General features: G+C 52.8%; 1 protein-coding gene across 1 annotated transcript in view; it reads left to right on the top strand.

Annotated features, from left to right (window-relative positions):
• TEKT5 (tektin 5) overlaps positions 1–12,509 on the top strand; it is a 38,669-nt gene extending 26,160 nt beyond the window's left edge. The window contains exons 6-7 of the mRNA XM_027043268.2: positions 8,121–8,275; positions 12,132–12,509. Coding sequence (XP_026899069.1) covers positions 8,121–8,275; positions 12,132–12,348 — 372 coding nt within the window. The 3' untranslated portion in view covers positions 12,349–12,509. The remainder of the gene's footprint in view (positions 1–8,120; positions 8,276–12,131) is intronic.
• Positions 12,510–14,412: the final 1,903 nt, after the last annotated feature.

Here is a 14,412-nt window from a genome sequence, read left to right as displayed (position 1 = left end):
TGACCCCTGCCTTGACCCCTTACGCCCAAATAAGTGGGTTAATGGAGGTTAAGTGTGAGCCCTGGACTGGAGGTCTGAGGGAGTCTGAGTTGCCTGCGAAGCCAAATTCTGTCAAGTGAATCTCAGTTTCCTATTCTCTTATATTAAAAAAAAAAAAAAAAAGAAGAAAAAGAAAAAGACCAAAGATCCCAAAGGACAAATCTAACAGACTGAACATTGCAGGGTGGGGGTTGTGCAAGTGCCAGGCACCCGACTAAGCACTTGACCCACCTTATCTCAGTTAATGCCCACAGCAACGTTGGGGGTGAGCTAGTGTCATGCTGGTTTTGCAGATGAGAACAGGAGCCCCTCCCCCCCCCCCCCCGACGTCTGGCTCAGTGAGAAGGGGCTCAGGGGATGTGGGGGACTTTCTGGCACGAGGCACAGGGGGATCGAGTGACCCGTTCCCGGTCAGGAGCTGGAATTTGAACGTGGCTCTGTGTTACTGCACAGGGGCGCGGTGGCACCAAGTGACCTGCCCCTCCCCACCCTCCGTGCGCTGCGCGACCCTCAGCCTCACAGCCCCCACTGGCAGGTGGCCTGCAGCTCACAGGGCACAGAGCTGGGGCCTAGGGAGCAGAGTGAGGTGAGCCCTGCACCATCGCCACCTCCTTCCCAACCGTGTGCCAGCTTCTGGGCCCAGGCCGCTGAGACTCCTCCCATGGGGTGACCCCCCTGGGCCAATCGCACGGGGGCCCGCCCAGCCTCTGAGCCAGGCTGCGCCCTGCCCCGCGAGCTCCTTCTCCCCCCTGCTTCTTGGGCTCTGTGAGAGCAGAAAGGTTAACACCCCTAAGGCCTGCGGGAGAGGAGGTGCTTCTGGGAAACCCTCAGAGCTCAGGGGCTGGGGAGAGAGAAAAAGAGGGAAGGAGAGAGAGGAGAGAGAGAGAGAGAGAGAGAGAGAGAGAGAGAGAGATGCCTCTACCTGGCCAAGGAAAGATGGGGAAGGGGCGTGATGACTTTCTTGTGGTCCTTTCCAGGGGTATTTGTGGGAGAAACACACACACGTGCACGCACGCGCTTGCTTTTGGAAGAGCAGGTCACGACCCCTGCTGTTCATGTGGCTCCTGAGATGGGTGTGTGTGTGTGTCTCACGGCTCCGTGTGCCGGGCGGTGGAGGGGGCTCACACGCCTGCTGGGGTTTCCGGGAGCTCCTTCCAGGCTGGCCACCCCGTGCCCTCACCTCCACTCTGTGCAGTGGGGGTATTACCATCCCCGGTTTACCGGAAAGGCTCCGAGATCCTAGGACACTTGCTGAGGTCACCCAGTGTGGGCTAGGATTTGGATATTGTCAGGAAGGCTACTGCCAACCTCTGTCCTCTTTTTGTTTAATCTTTATTTATTTATTTTTTTTGAGAGAGAGCGTGTGAGCGTGGAAGGGGCAGAGAGGGAGCGAGGGAACCCCAAGCAGGCTCTGCGCTGGCAGCACAGAGCCTGACATGGGGCTCGATCCCGGGAACCGTGAGATCATGACGTGAGCCAAAATCAAGAGTCGGACACTTAACTGACTGAGCCACCCAGGCGCCCCAGAGTTTGCTTTCTGGTCGGGGGAGAGGACTAACATTAATGAATAAAACATGTATTATGTCAGCAGGTGTAAGGACTGGAGAGAAATACAGTAGGGGTTTGGGTGGTTGGGAGTGCTGGCCAGGGTGGGGGGTTGCATTCTTCTGCGTGGTCTAGCCACAACCTGAAGGAGGCGAACGAGCGATGTGGGTGTCTGGGGAAGGAGCATCCAGGCAGAGGGGACGGTGTGTAAAGGGAGGTGTCAGTATCTGGGACACTCATTCTGTGTGTATGGGTGGGTATGAGGGTGTGTGTGCACACACGCACACATACACACACGTATGAATGTAACAGGTGCCTTGAGTCTGAGGGATCCTGACCTTGGGATCAGGGTATTGGGTTTGCCCAGACCTTCCCACCTTGAAAGACTGCCCGAGCACTGAGCTTCCTGCCTGCCTGGCCCGGGGTCTGGATCACCCGGGCCACGGTGAAAGAAGGGCACAGCTCTGGGCTGGGGGTTGGAGTGTCAGGTTTTTAAAGTGGTTGGCTTTGGATTCAGCCTTGTGATGAGGCTACTACTCCTTCCCCAGACCCCTTTCTGGAAGCCCAAGCCCACGTGCACATCTCAAGCAGTACCTTCGACCTGCTCGGTCAGTGTTGGGGGTGAACTGGATCACTTGACTTCACCTGGGGCTTCCTGCCAAGACAGACAGCCTTGATTGACAACACCAAGTCCATGACTGTGGTCATTGACCTGCTTCCTTCCCTTGGAGACATAATGTTCATGTGTCTCTGTACCGCTTGAACCAATGGGGCTTGACTGTGGCTGCACTTCTGAATTACTCAGAGAGCTCCTGAAACATCCTGATACCCAGACCCACGAAATCAGAACTGCTGGCAGAAGGGCCCAGGCATCCATCCATCCATCCATCCATCCATCCATCCATCCATCCATCTATCTCTCTCTCTCTCTATCTATCTATATTTGTAAAGTTTATTTATTTTGACTGAGAGAGAGAGAGAGAGAGAGAGAGAGAGTGGGATGGAGAGAGAGGGAGAGAATGAATCCCAAGCAGGCTACACACCGTCAGCACAGAGCTGCACATGGGGCTTGATCCCATGAACCGTGAGATCATGATCTGAGCTGAAACCAAGAATCAGACGCTCAACCAGCTGAGCCACCCAGACACCCCAAGCATCTGTATTTTTTAAAACCATCGCCGCAGGGAACCTGGGTGACTCAGTTGTTTAAGCGTCTGACTTTGGCTCAGGCCACGATCTTCTGGTTCATGAGTTCGAGCCCTGCATCAGGCTCTGTACTGACAGCTCAGAGCCTGGAGCCTGCTTCAGATTCTGGGTCTCTCTCTCTCTCTCTCTCTCTCTCTGCCCTTCCCCACTAATGTTCTCTATCTCTGTCTCAAGAATAAATATTAAAAAAAAAATTAAAACCCTCCCAGTGATTCTAACACGCAGCCAAAGTCCAGAATCAGTACCCTTTACTATCAGATGTTTTTTTTTTTTTAAATTGGCTTTCTCCCATTAAAAACAACAACAACAACAAAAAACCTAAACTACAGAAGTTATTTTAAAAGGAAACTTTAAATCTGGTAGGGTTGTGGGAATTTTTTCCTTTCTGACCCCAGGGAAGAGAGATGACTTTATCATACTCCTCACTTCTTGGTGCATCCTGTTTATAAAAAGCCCCTTGCTTATTTCTTTTTCCCTCCTTTTATCCTGTCCTTCCTGCTTCCTCCTTTTCTCACATAGACGACTTTCCCATCGATGGCCGTTTTAACTGTTGAACGTGGACCTCTTGGTCGAGATGTATTCTTACAAAATGTGCATGGCCGTTGTAGGTGCAGGGATTTTTAATTTTCTCCAAAGGGATTGTGTAATAGAGTTCACTCGTTTGCCTTCTTTTCTCCCCCTGTGTAGTTTTAAAGACCCAACCCTGGTCCTACCCGCACCTAGTCTACACCTAATGGCCACCAAAATCGTCTGCAGTGCCCGTCTGCTATCTCTTACTCATCCTTCTCCATGGCCAATGGCATCCATTGCCAGCTTACTGCCCAGTACGAGTGATACCGCATGGAACATCCTTGATATATTTATTCCTGACAGTCTTGGGTTCCCACAGTATATACCCGGGAGGGGATATACTGGGATATGTGGGTCATCCTCTTAGACCCAGGGCTCTTCTCCCACGGGATGTTATGGAATTTGGGGTCCAAGGACCCGGCTGACCTGGAGCTTGGTGGGCCATGCTGGCATTTGGTGCCTACATGAGCACTGGGCAAATTCTTAGCTTCCTCTTGGGCGTGAAGGTCAAGGCCACTGTGTCTCAGGCTCCTGCCCCTGGTCAGTCCACTTGGTCTCTGGCTCCTGGCCCTTGGAGGTCACATTCCTCAAACTTTTGGAGGCTGAGTCATTGCCCACATGGGTAGGACTGGGGTGGGCGACAGGGGCTGTCCCCAAGACAGAATGAGAGAGAGAGAGAGAGAGAGAGAGTGTGTGTGTGTGTGTGTGTGTGTGTGTGTGTGTGTGTGTGGCTTTTTCCTCCCTTCTAGGACCCTGGCTGTGAGTGACAGAGGCTGGACACCAGGTTATGGGGAACAGTTTGGGCAGATTTGCTTTGGGTGTGAGTCATTGATGGATTCTAGAGGGGCCGATTCTGGAAAACCCCTACTATTCTGGAAAATGCACCAGCAGGCCTGCTCAAGAAATTCAAAGGGGAGACGGGAGGTGGTGGCCTGGAGATACAAACAACACTCAGCACCCAGCACCCCCACAACGCCAGCAGAGGGAGGCAGGGGACTTGGGCTGTGACCACCCGCCCAGCTCCCCAGCCCCGCTCCACCTGCTGCATCCGTGTGCCTGGGAGACAGTGTGATACAGGGTTTCCCAAACCCAGTCGCTCCTGGGCCACCTTCTTGATGTCACCAGATCCACCAGCCACCTGGGCTATTATTTATATTTCAGTTTAAATCCAGTCCCTGAAAGGGGCTTAAAAACGCATTCATTTAAAACGTATTTCCGTCCCTTGTGTAAATGGAAAACTGGCGGCACTTGCCATAGCTGGAAAGGAGCTACAAGAATACATACAAGGCAAGTAGAGCAAACTTGTTAAAATGTTGCTGCAGCCTGTTGCCTGCGGAAGACTCTGGATTCCACCTCTGCTCGCGTGACCCCCTGGAAGTGGTTGGCAGGCTTGAAAGAGAATCAATGAATTTCAGTTCATGGTGCGGCTGCTGCGTCCCTGTCCCTCCGCTGTGCTGGCGAGAGAGTTCCTGGAGAACATGTAGTGGAGGCCCCTTGGGTGGCCCCGTCCCGCACCAATGTCCTGCACACTAACCACATCCAATGCATATTTTCCTAACAGAGAGAGGGTGGAAGGAACTTGAATTTCTGCCATGCTCAAGGGAGCACTTACAGTTGTAGCAAAGCCTTGTCGGTGCTTCACAAGCAGTGTGTGTGGCGTATAATAAATATTTATCGCATAAAGGAGCACACGAATGAGTGAATTCTGCACTAGAATGTAAACTCCACCGGGATGGGTTTTCTGTCTGTTGTGTTCAGTGCTGTGTCTGATTCCTACAAGTGCTTTGCACCTAATAGGTGCTCAGTGAACATTTGGTAAGTTGACGAGTGGATCGGCGAGACTGTAGAAGAATGAGTGAATGAAGAAATGATTGAGCACATGAATGAGTGTGAGCACCACCCTTAGACTCAAGAGTCAGGCCTCTTGTAAAGTTGCAGTCCCCCAGGGAGGCTGGCCGAGCCCTGAGCTGGGGACCAGGGGTCGAAGAGAGCCAATGGGAGAAACCAACATAAACACAGCCTGGGAGCAGCTCAAGGGTGTCTTAGCAGCAGCTAAGAGGAAGCAAAGCATCCTGGGAGCTGCCTTCATGGGCTCAGGCAGGGGGCACGGCTGGCAGCCACCCCAGCAGCCAAACCCTCAGTGATGTCCTCCTTACCCCACCTCGCCAACAGGCCACAGACGTGTAGATCTGAGAGGGAGGGGCTGTTTTCTGCATGGGGTAACGTGATGCCAAGAAGCATTTTTCAGCTCTAGAAGGCTTGATTTTCTTCTGTACCAGGCTGGGGTGGTGCTTTTGGAGATTTGCACGTCTGTGCCAGCCCTCTCCCCCGCCCCCCAACACACACACAAAAGGGCAGGTTTTTAAGGAAAATCCCCACAAGTTCTAACAGCTGTCTCTGCACTCGAGTGTTTACATGTGCTCATGTGCCGAGCGTAGAACATACGGGATGATGTTTAACCAACATGTGGTCAGTGGCACTCTGGTTCTGGGTGGCTCCGTGAGGACCCGGTGAGAGGCCAGGCTTCCTCCTCATGGGCTTTGAAGGAGGGTCAGTGGCCCCCTTGACCCCCCATAGCCCTGCCACCCATCTCCACCCCAATAGGAAAAGGACATCCTTTTGTTACCTTGAAATAGCAAAACACGCTCTTTCCGGGCTTTTTCCCTAAGCTGATAGGGAAGTCAGGACTTTAATTCTTTGGAAAAAAATTGCCTTTTAATTTCTTGTGCCCGTAGAATACGGGCTCAGCCCAGCTACAATAGTCATCAGGTTATGTCATCGGGTTATAGTCAGTAGGTTATGCCTTGTGAGCATTTCCTAGCTCACAAAAAGAGGGAAAATAATATGAATGTAACGTTCTTGAAGGCGGGGACTGGGTCTCACGCTTGTGATCCCTGCTCCATTCAGGAGGCAGGCACACTCATGTGCTAGTGGTGTTTTCCGATACTGAAATCTGAGATGGACTGGACCACTATAAAGTTTAGGGTACCCTGTTCCTAAGCCTCAGGGTGGACAAGGACGATGGGGGAGAGCTGGCTAAACATCTAGACTTCCAGTGCTCCCTGTAACTCACTCACTCACTCACTCACTCACTCACTCACTCACTCATTCATTCATTAAGTGACTTTATTGAGTTCCTGCCGTGAGGAGAGTTTGTAGATTTAGCAAATAAAAAGCAGCCTGTCCCAGTTGAACAGGAATATTGGAGTAACAACAAATCATTTTTTTTAGCGCAGGTATATCTGGCGTGGTAGCTGACACATATACTAAAAAGGTGCTTTGTTGTCGATCTGAAATTCACCTTTAACTGGGTGTGCTGGCTTTTATCTGCTAGCCCTCGCTCTGCACCAAGCACTGTTCCTGGCGATGGGGGTACGGCATGGACAAGCCCCCAACTTCTTGGAGTGTATGTGCTAGCAGGGGAGACGGACAAACAGACAGCGGAAGGCAGGCTTGTCAGAACGGGGCGCCATCCGGCCCTGCCAAGTCTGGAAGGGGTGTTAGTGCAGCCCACCCACAAAGAATCTTCTGGAAGGAGGGGTCCCCAGGGAAACGGGAGCCACTGACGGTGATGATAGGGAGGAGAGTGGACGTGTCAGCCTCAGTGAGGTGACATCTGCTGAGTACTCTCAGTTCTGGTGTGCTTATGTCGGCCAAGGGCAGGATCAGGTTCCTTCTGGTGCCCGTTCTTTATTCGTCCTCTCACGCTGTTACTTTTTATTATGGAAAATTTCCAACACGCAGACGTCGAGAGAATCCTATAAAAGTCCCCCAACACGAATGTCGACGCCTTGCCAATCTTTTCCTGCAAATGACCTTTTTCCGATTTTAGCTTTGTTTTCTACTGAAGTATGACAGTCTTCCAGTAAAGTGCACAGCTTGACTAATTTTGACAAGGGTCTTCCGCCCGTGTTTACAGCTATGGAACTCCACTCAGGTTAAGATATAGAACATTCCGGGTCCCCAGGAGCCTCTCTCCTGTCCCTTCCTGGGATCTGTACTTCACCAGCTACAGCTGATGTCTTCTCTACAGGGCATTAGAGTGGGGAAAATATTTCTACACATAAATAGAAAATGTTGAGCCTCTTTCCCCTCTTCTCCCTTTCTTTTCTTCCTTTCTAGTTTATTTACTGATCCAGTTACCAGAAAGGTGCATTTTGGATTATAAAAAGATCTAGAACAACCTAGATTAATTCGGACTAAAGCGGTTCAGAGATTAGCTATTGTTTTGGATTATTGTGTTAGTCTTTAAAAAAAATTTTTTTTTAATGTTTGTTTATTTTTGAGAGAGAGAGACAGAGACAGCATGAGCAGGGGAGGGGCAGAGAGAGAGGGAGACACAGAATCCAAAGCAGGCTCCAGGCTCTGAGCTGTCAGCACAGAGCCCGACGTGGGGCTCGAACTCATGGACTGTGAGATCATGACCTGAGCCGAAGTCGGATGCTTAATCACTGAGCCACCCTGGTGCCCCTTATTGTGCTTAAAGGCCTTTCTCCCTCTCTGTCCCTTTTTTGCCTGAACACTAATTGGCTAACTCCGGTGGGTATTGGAGATGAAAAACACAACTAGCCTTGGCACCTGCCCCTCCCCAGTGTCCGCAGCGTCCTGGGTGACCAGAAGTGCCCCAGCTGTTATCCTGAGATTGTCTTTGAGGAGCACAGTCCCTGCCCCCCACAGCCCTCATGGTTGGGGAAAGAGCCATTGAAGCATTCTGCCGCCCAGGGCTGCTCCTTCCCTGACACCCCACGTGTTCCCCGCAGACGCTGCAGGAGATCTTCCAGGCTGAGAATACCATCATGCTTCTGGAAAGGTCCATCATGGCCAAGGAGTGCCCACTGAAGGTGGCGCAGACGAGGCTGGAGTGCCGGACCTGGCGCCCCAACGTGGAGCTGTGCAGGGACATCCCACAGTTCAAGTGAGTGGGGGAGGCCAGGACGCAGCGGGGTGGGTCCCATGAGCTCCCAGGAAACCTGGGTCTGAAAAATGGACCCCCCTCCCACCAGTCAGGATGTGTAGCCCCACTACTCAGCAGGACACTGGTGGGGGGGGGGCTAGAGTTCTGGGGTCCCCTGGATAGTCTCCGCCACCTTGTGCTTTGGGAACCCTCCAGCTTTCCCCTGAGAGCTCAGCAGAGGGAGCCTCCCAGGCTGGAGATCCCCGTGCCCCTGCCAGCCCCTGGGAGGGGCTCCAGCACACCTCCCTCCGTCTCTGTCTCCCTCTTTGTAAAGTTGTCACCCACGAACGCTGGAATAGCTTAATCCCGCCCATCCCGCTTTGTGAAGGAGAGACCCTTCTCCTTGGAGAGGGGTTGCAAAGCTCATGCAGGCCCCAAAACGGGGGTTTGGGAGTGCGGGGCTGGGGTCTGGAATGGGATGACGGCCGGGCAAAGCAGGAACAGGCCATCAGACACGGAAATTTGTGTGACCAGGGGCAGGCCCCTTGGTTGTGTGTGCCCTGTGTGCTAGGGACGCTGGCTTAGCTAGCTGCTGCTGCGTGACAAAAGCCCCAGAGCTCTGTGGCTTGTCTCCCTCCTGAGCTAGATGGGCCAAGATGTGGAGAAGAGAGCCGGGGAGGAAGGAGGAAGAACATTCTGAGAGAAAACACTGGGTGGCTCCAGGTGACGGTGTTTGATGTGGGCACAGCCTGAGATAATCATTCAGGAAACAGAAAAGCTGGGCGTGTTTGTTGGCCAGGAGTGGACAGGGAAAGTGGCCCCAGGCTTTGAACTTGAAGACCTGGCTGCCTGCTCCCCAGCCTGCTGCTGGCCTGGAAATGACTGGAAGTTCTTCACCCTGGGAGTGGGTGCCGTGCCCGGGGTCCCCCTGCAGCTGGGCTGGCAGGGGTCCAGGTCCCGGGTGAGGGCTCAGGGGAAGCTCTCCCGATCCCTCTTGAACAAGTTCCTGCTTCTTAGATGTTCAGGTTGGTTCCGGCACCCTCTGGGGCCAAGGGGTGTCTGATAACCCACCCCCAGGGAACTTTCACGGAACAGGGCTTTCAGGGACCAGATGTTGTCCTGGAAGGCCCATTACTCGGGGAGAAGCTCCCTGCCTCTGTGTCCACCATCTGTGCCCCCGAAGGGGGTAGACGGGGAGCATGGGTGGGCCATGTTTGGCTCAGGAGCCCCAGGCAATGTGTGTGCGTGCACTCACACGTGTGTCTGTATGTGTCCGTGTGTACATATGTATGTGTGTGCACGAGGGCTTTGGGAGCTCAGCAGATAATAGGATCCAAGCCATCTGCCTTCTCCAGCAGCTGAAGTGTACCCGTCTATGCATTACTCTCCTCGCCGCCCGCCCCATCCCTCCTTCTCCACCTCTGGGCCTTCTTTCCTGTTTCTTCTATAGGTAGCCCCTCCCCCTCTAGCCCCCTCTCCTGGCTCAGGTCCCGTCCATGCCCATTCCCGAGAACGGACACCCGTTTATATTTACATTTAAATTAATGAACATGAAACAAATCCTAAAACTCAGCTCCTGACGTCCACGAGCCACAGTCCAAATGGGTGGCCAGAGGCTACCACATTGGACAGCGCTGGGCTAGAGGCCCAGGGAGCCAAGAGTTTCCAGGCTCAGGGCCGCCACAGGGAAGCCCACCCTGATATCCAACTCAAGCCCTTTGGGTAGCATGTCCTCTGGGCCTGAGCACAGAGGCGGGACCCATGGCACAGCTCCCGAGACTGGGCCGCTATCACAGGTCCCTACGGCTGCTGTCACAAGTTACCGCACACCGGGTGGCTTGAACAATGCTTCTGTATTCTGTATTCGCTCACACTTCCGGAGGCCAGATGTGTGAAATCGACGCGGTGGCAGGGCAGGCTCCCCTGGAGGCTGGGAGGGAGAGTGTGCACCGTGACTCCTCTTGGCCTCTGGTGTTGCCGGGTGTGCGTGATGCCCTTGGCGTGGGCCGCATCACCGCCACTGCCTCTGTCTTCACGGCCTTCTTCCCACGTGTCTCTCTCTGCCTCGCATCTCCCCCTCCTTCCTGGGATAAGGGGCCCCGTTTTTGCGCTTAGGATCCATCCTGAATGCAGGTTGACCTCACCTCAGGATCACCTACACCTGCAAAGACCCTATTTCCAAATGGTATCACCTTCACAGGCCCTGCGGTTTTGGACTTGGACGCATCTTTGGGGGCCACCCTTCAACCCACTCCATGTGGATGTTGTGACAACCTCGTAACGCCTCTCCCGCCCCTGTTCTTGCCCCTTCCGATCTCATCTTTAGGCGGTGGCCCGGAGATTTTCCCAAAATTTGAGTCAGCGACTCACACCCCCTCCAACACTCGCACACCATTTAACCCCCCAGGGGCCTCCGACGGCCCAGAGGACAACCCAGCCCCCTCGATTTTGGATTTTGCTGTGCTCTATGCTCTAGCCCTGCCCTCTGTCCAGTTGGGTAGCCACCAGCTGCACATGTGGCTTCTCCATTTACATTTCAATGAGTTAAAATGAAATACCATTAACAAAAACAAGTTTCTCCCTTGCTCTGCCTGCATTGCAAGTGCCCACGGACCCCACGCGGCCAGTGGCGCCCAGAGAGCACGGTGCAGGTATAGAACATCTCCGGCGTTGGGAAGTCCTGTCCTGTAGAATACGTTCCCTCTTGGGCTTCATGCAGCCAGCTGGTTCTCATCTTTTATTCTCGGTTCACAAGCTCCCTCCCCAGAAGGGCCCTTCCTGATGCCTTTGGAAGTTTCCCCAGAAGCAGAGCTTCGGGAGAAAGGGAGTGGGGGGAGGCAGGATAGGGGAGCCCGGCTTCGTCCTGATCCCACTGGAGTCTCTGCATCATGAATTGCACCATGGAGGTGGCCCCACCTGGAGGCAGGGGACAGCCTTTTGTACCCCTTTGTGGGTGAGCCGTTGGCTTCTCTGGAGAAGCATGGGCCTATGAAGGTCAATATGTATGGCCAGTGCACACGGCAGCTGGGAGGACGGGTGCCCCAGCCAGTAATGGGGAGCCGAGCAGGGCGCCAAGAAGGGACACCCCACCTGACCATCTTTTATCCACATGGCGCTAGCCAAGCTAGTAGAGTTTTTTGGTTTTTTTAATGGGACAGAATACATACAACATAAAATCTACCAACAACTTTCAAAGTGTTGTGCAGTTACACGCACTATCTAGCTCCAGAACATTTTCATTCATTCCACCCAAAAGGACACCCCACAAACCCTGCCTCCAGCCCCAGGCAACCACTCATCTTTCTGTGTCTGTGGATTTGCCTGTTCTGGAAGTTTCATGTAATTCACATAATACATAACCTTTTGTGCCTGCTTTCTTTTCACTCAGCATGAGCCTTCAAGGGTCCTCCCTCTATCGCAGGTGGCAGAGTCTTGTTCCTCCGTGTTAGGGCTGAATAATATCCCATCATATGGATGGACCACCTTTCGGTTGGCCATTCCTCCGGTCGGAGGACAGTGGGGCTGTTTTCACCTTTTGACTCTTGTGATTAGTGCCGCACAGGTATTTGTCCAAATATCTGTTCGATATTGCAGTTCTCGTGGGTATACACCGAGGCACGGCATTGCTGGGTCACGTGGTAAGTCGACACTGAACTCAATGAGGACCCACCAGATTGTTGCCGCAAACGTTCCGTGTCTTCCATTGCGCTTTTCGACCTCGGCAGCGCCCGTCGCGAACCGCCTTGTCTCCCTGTCCCACCTCTGTCTTCCCTGACGGCCGAGCCTCGTCCGTCTCGCTCAGGGCTGCCTCCCCGCGCCTGGCACAGTTCCTGGTCCCTGGCAGGTGCGAACTGTGCCTTCTCTGCTCTCGCCCCAGGCTCGTGAACGAGGTATTCACCATCGACGACACCTTGCAGACCCTGAGGCTGAGGCTGCGGGAGACCCAGGACACGCTGCAGCTGCTGGTAATGACCAAGAGCCGGCTGGAGCACGAGCTGGCCGTCAAGGCCAACACGCTGTGCATCGACAAGGAAAAGTGCATGGGCATGCGCAAGACCTTCCCCTGCACCCCACGCCTGGTGGGCTACAGCTGAGGGGCCGCCTCCGGCCCCTGGCATCCTGCTCTGTGCCCATTCCCTGCACAGGGTGAAAATGAAAAAGGCAGAAAAATAAAGTGTCGTTTCCTCCCTTTCCTCCTATCATGGGAAAGACCCCAAACTATATATATAAAATGTATGAAGAGCCCAAATAAATGTGCCCAAACCAAAGATGTTGGAGGTCATTCTTTGCTGCAGAAACCGGCCTCGTAGTGGATCCCGGGAGGAGACAGACTGATTTCTTGGGGACGGAGCACTGAGAGGGTCTCGGCACCCCCGGGAATGGAACAGACCACATTTAAAAAACAAACAGACCAACGCATTTGTCCCTTTAGGAGCACAGTGTGTAGACCACGGGATCTGAAGACCGGATACCGGAGCTGAGATTGGCCAGAACCCAGCTGTCACTTAGGAGCTGGGTGGCCTTGAACGGGCTCCCAGCCGGAGCACCCTCATGTACAAAATGAGGTCAGTCCAAGGTGGAGGCCGCTGTCAGCTGTGTGGGGCCGGGCAAAAAGCCAGGATTTGGAGCCACAAGTCCTGGGTGTGAATCCCAGCGTTGCTATGTGGGGTGTTTTGGAAATCGCTATGGGAGAAAAAGGAGGTAAAATCAGTTCTGGTGGGGGGGGGGGCAGGAAGAGGCAGGTAAGGGTTGAGAGAGAGCTCTGGGCAGAAGTCACATTGCTTTGAAGAGTTAAACGTAGAACTAGCGTATCACCCAGCTGTTGTACTCCTAAGTATATATCCAGGATCGTTGGAAACAGGTACTCAAAAAAACACTGGTACATGGATACTCATAGTAGGGTTAATCGCAATAACTAAAAAGTGAAAGCAACCCAAATGTCCATAAATAGGCAAGAGGTACCCTGTCCCTGCACTAGAATTTTGTTCTGCCTAAAATAAGACGCACAAAGCGCTGACATCTGCTAGAATACGGATGAGCCTTGAGGACATCACGGTAAGTGAAAGAAACCAGACACAAAAGGCCACGTATCGTGTGATTCCATTCATAGGAGACGTCCAGAATGGGCAAATCCCTAAAACAGCCGATTGGTGGTTGCCCGGGAGAGGGGAATGGGTAGCGATGCTCCGTGGCTACAGGGTTTTATTTGGGAGTGATGGCAATGTTTGGGGACTACATACTGGGGGTGGCACAAATTGCAGATGTGCTAAATGCCATAGAATTGCTCGTGTTAAGTGGTTAATTTTATGTCACGTGAAATTCACCTCAATTAAATGGGAAAAAAAAAAGTCCTATTAGAGGGTGGGATTTTTGGTGAGATGAACGGCCTGAATAAAGGCAGGCAGCTATGGTCCCAGGCGCAGAAGCCCTTGGAAAGGTGCAGGAATCATCTCGAAAGAGTTTCAACCTTTTTTTCCTGGGGCCAGTGTTTCCCAAGCTTTGTTATTCACGTCGGTGCTTCCCAGTGTTTGGTGCACGTGCACGATCACTTGCAGACCTTGCTAAGTGCAGGCTCTGAGGCTGTGGGTCTGAGGCAGAACCTGAGTCCTGAGGTTCTGACAAACAGCCGCGTGGGGTTGATAGTCCAGGGACCACACTTGGAGTAAAAGTAACACCTGCACAGTCTGCTGTGACCAAGCACCACCCTTACTGTTACTCGATCTTTTTAAAAAACTTTTTAAAATTTTTTTAAATTTCAGAGACAGAGGGAGTGGGGGAGAGGGGCAGAGGGAGAGACAGCATCCCAAACAGGCTCCTTGCTCAGCGTGGAGCCCGACAAGGCTCGATCCCACGACCATGAGATCATGACCCGAGCCAAAACCAAGAGTCAATTGCTCAATCGACTGAGCCACTCAGACGCCCCTATTCACTCTATCTTTTAGATTGTTACACTTAAAAGAAAAAAACAACTTAGATTTGTTTCAAAGGCGAATTTGTGGCATGACTGCAGACAGGAGCCTGTGCCCAGAGTGGAGCAAAACAAAATAATGCTAATGATGTTGGCTCAGGAAGTATTGTCCGCCCAAGGTGATCTTGTCTCAAGGTGTCTCTCCTTTTGTTCTAGAAAGGAGATCAAGTCCTAAAGAGGTGTTAAAGAT

Source organism: Acinonyx jubatus, chromosome E3, assembly GCF_027475565.1.
Source record: "Acinonyx jubatus isolate Ajub_Pintada_27869175 chromosome E3, VMU_Ajub_asm_v1.0, whole genome shotgun sequence".
Classification (NCBI taxonomy): domain Eukaryota; kingdom Metazoa; phylum Chordata; class Mammalia; order Carnivora; family Felidae; genus Acinonyx; species Acinonyx jubatus.
Note: the sequence above shows the minus strand (reverse complement) of the source record. Positions and strands in the feature narration are given on the sequence as shown.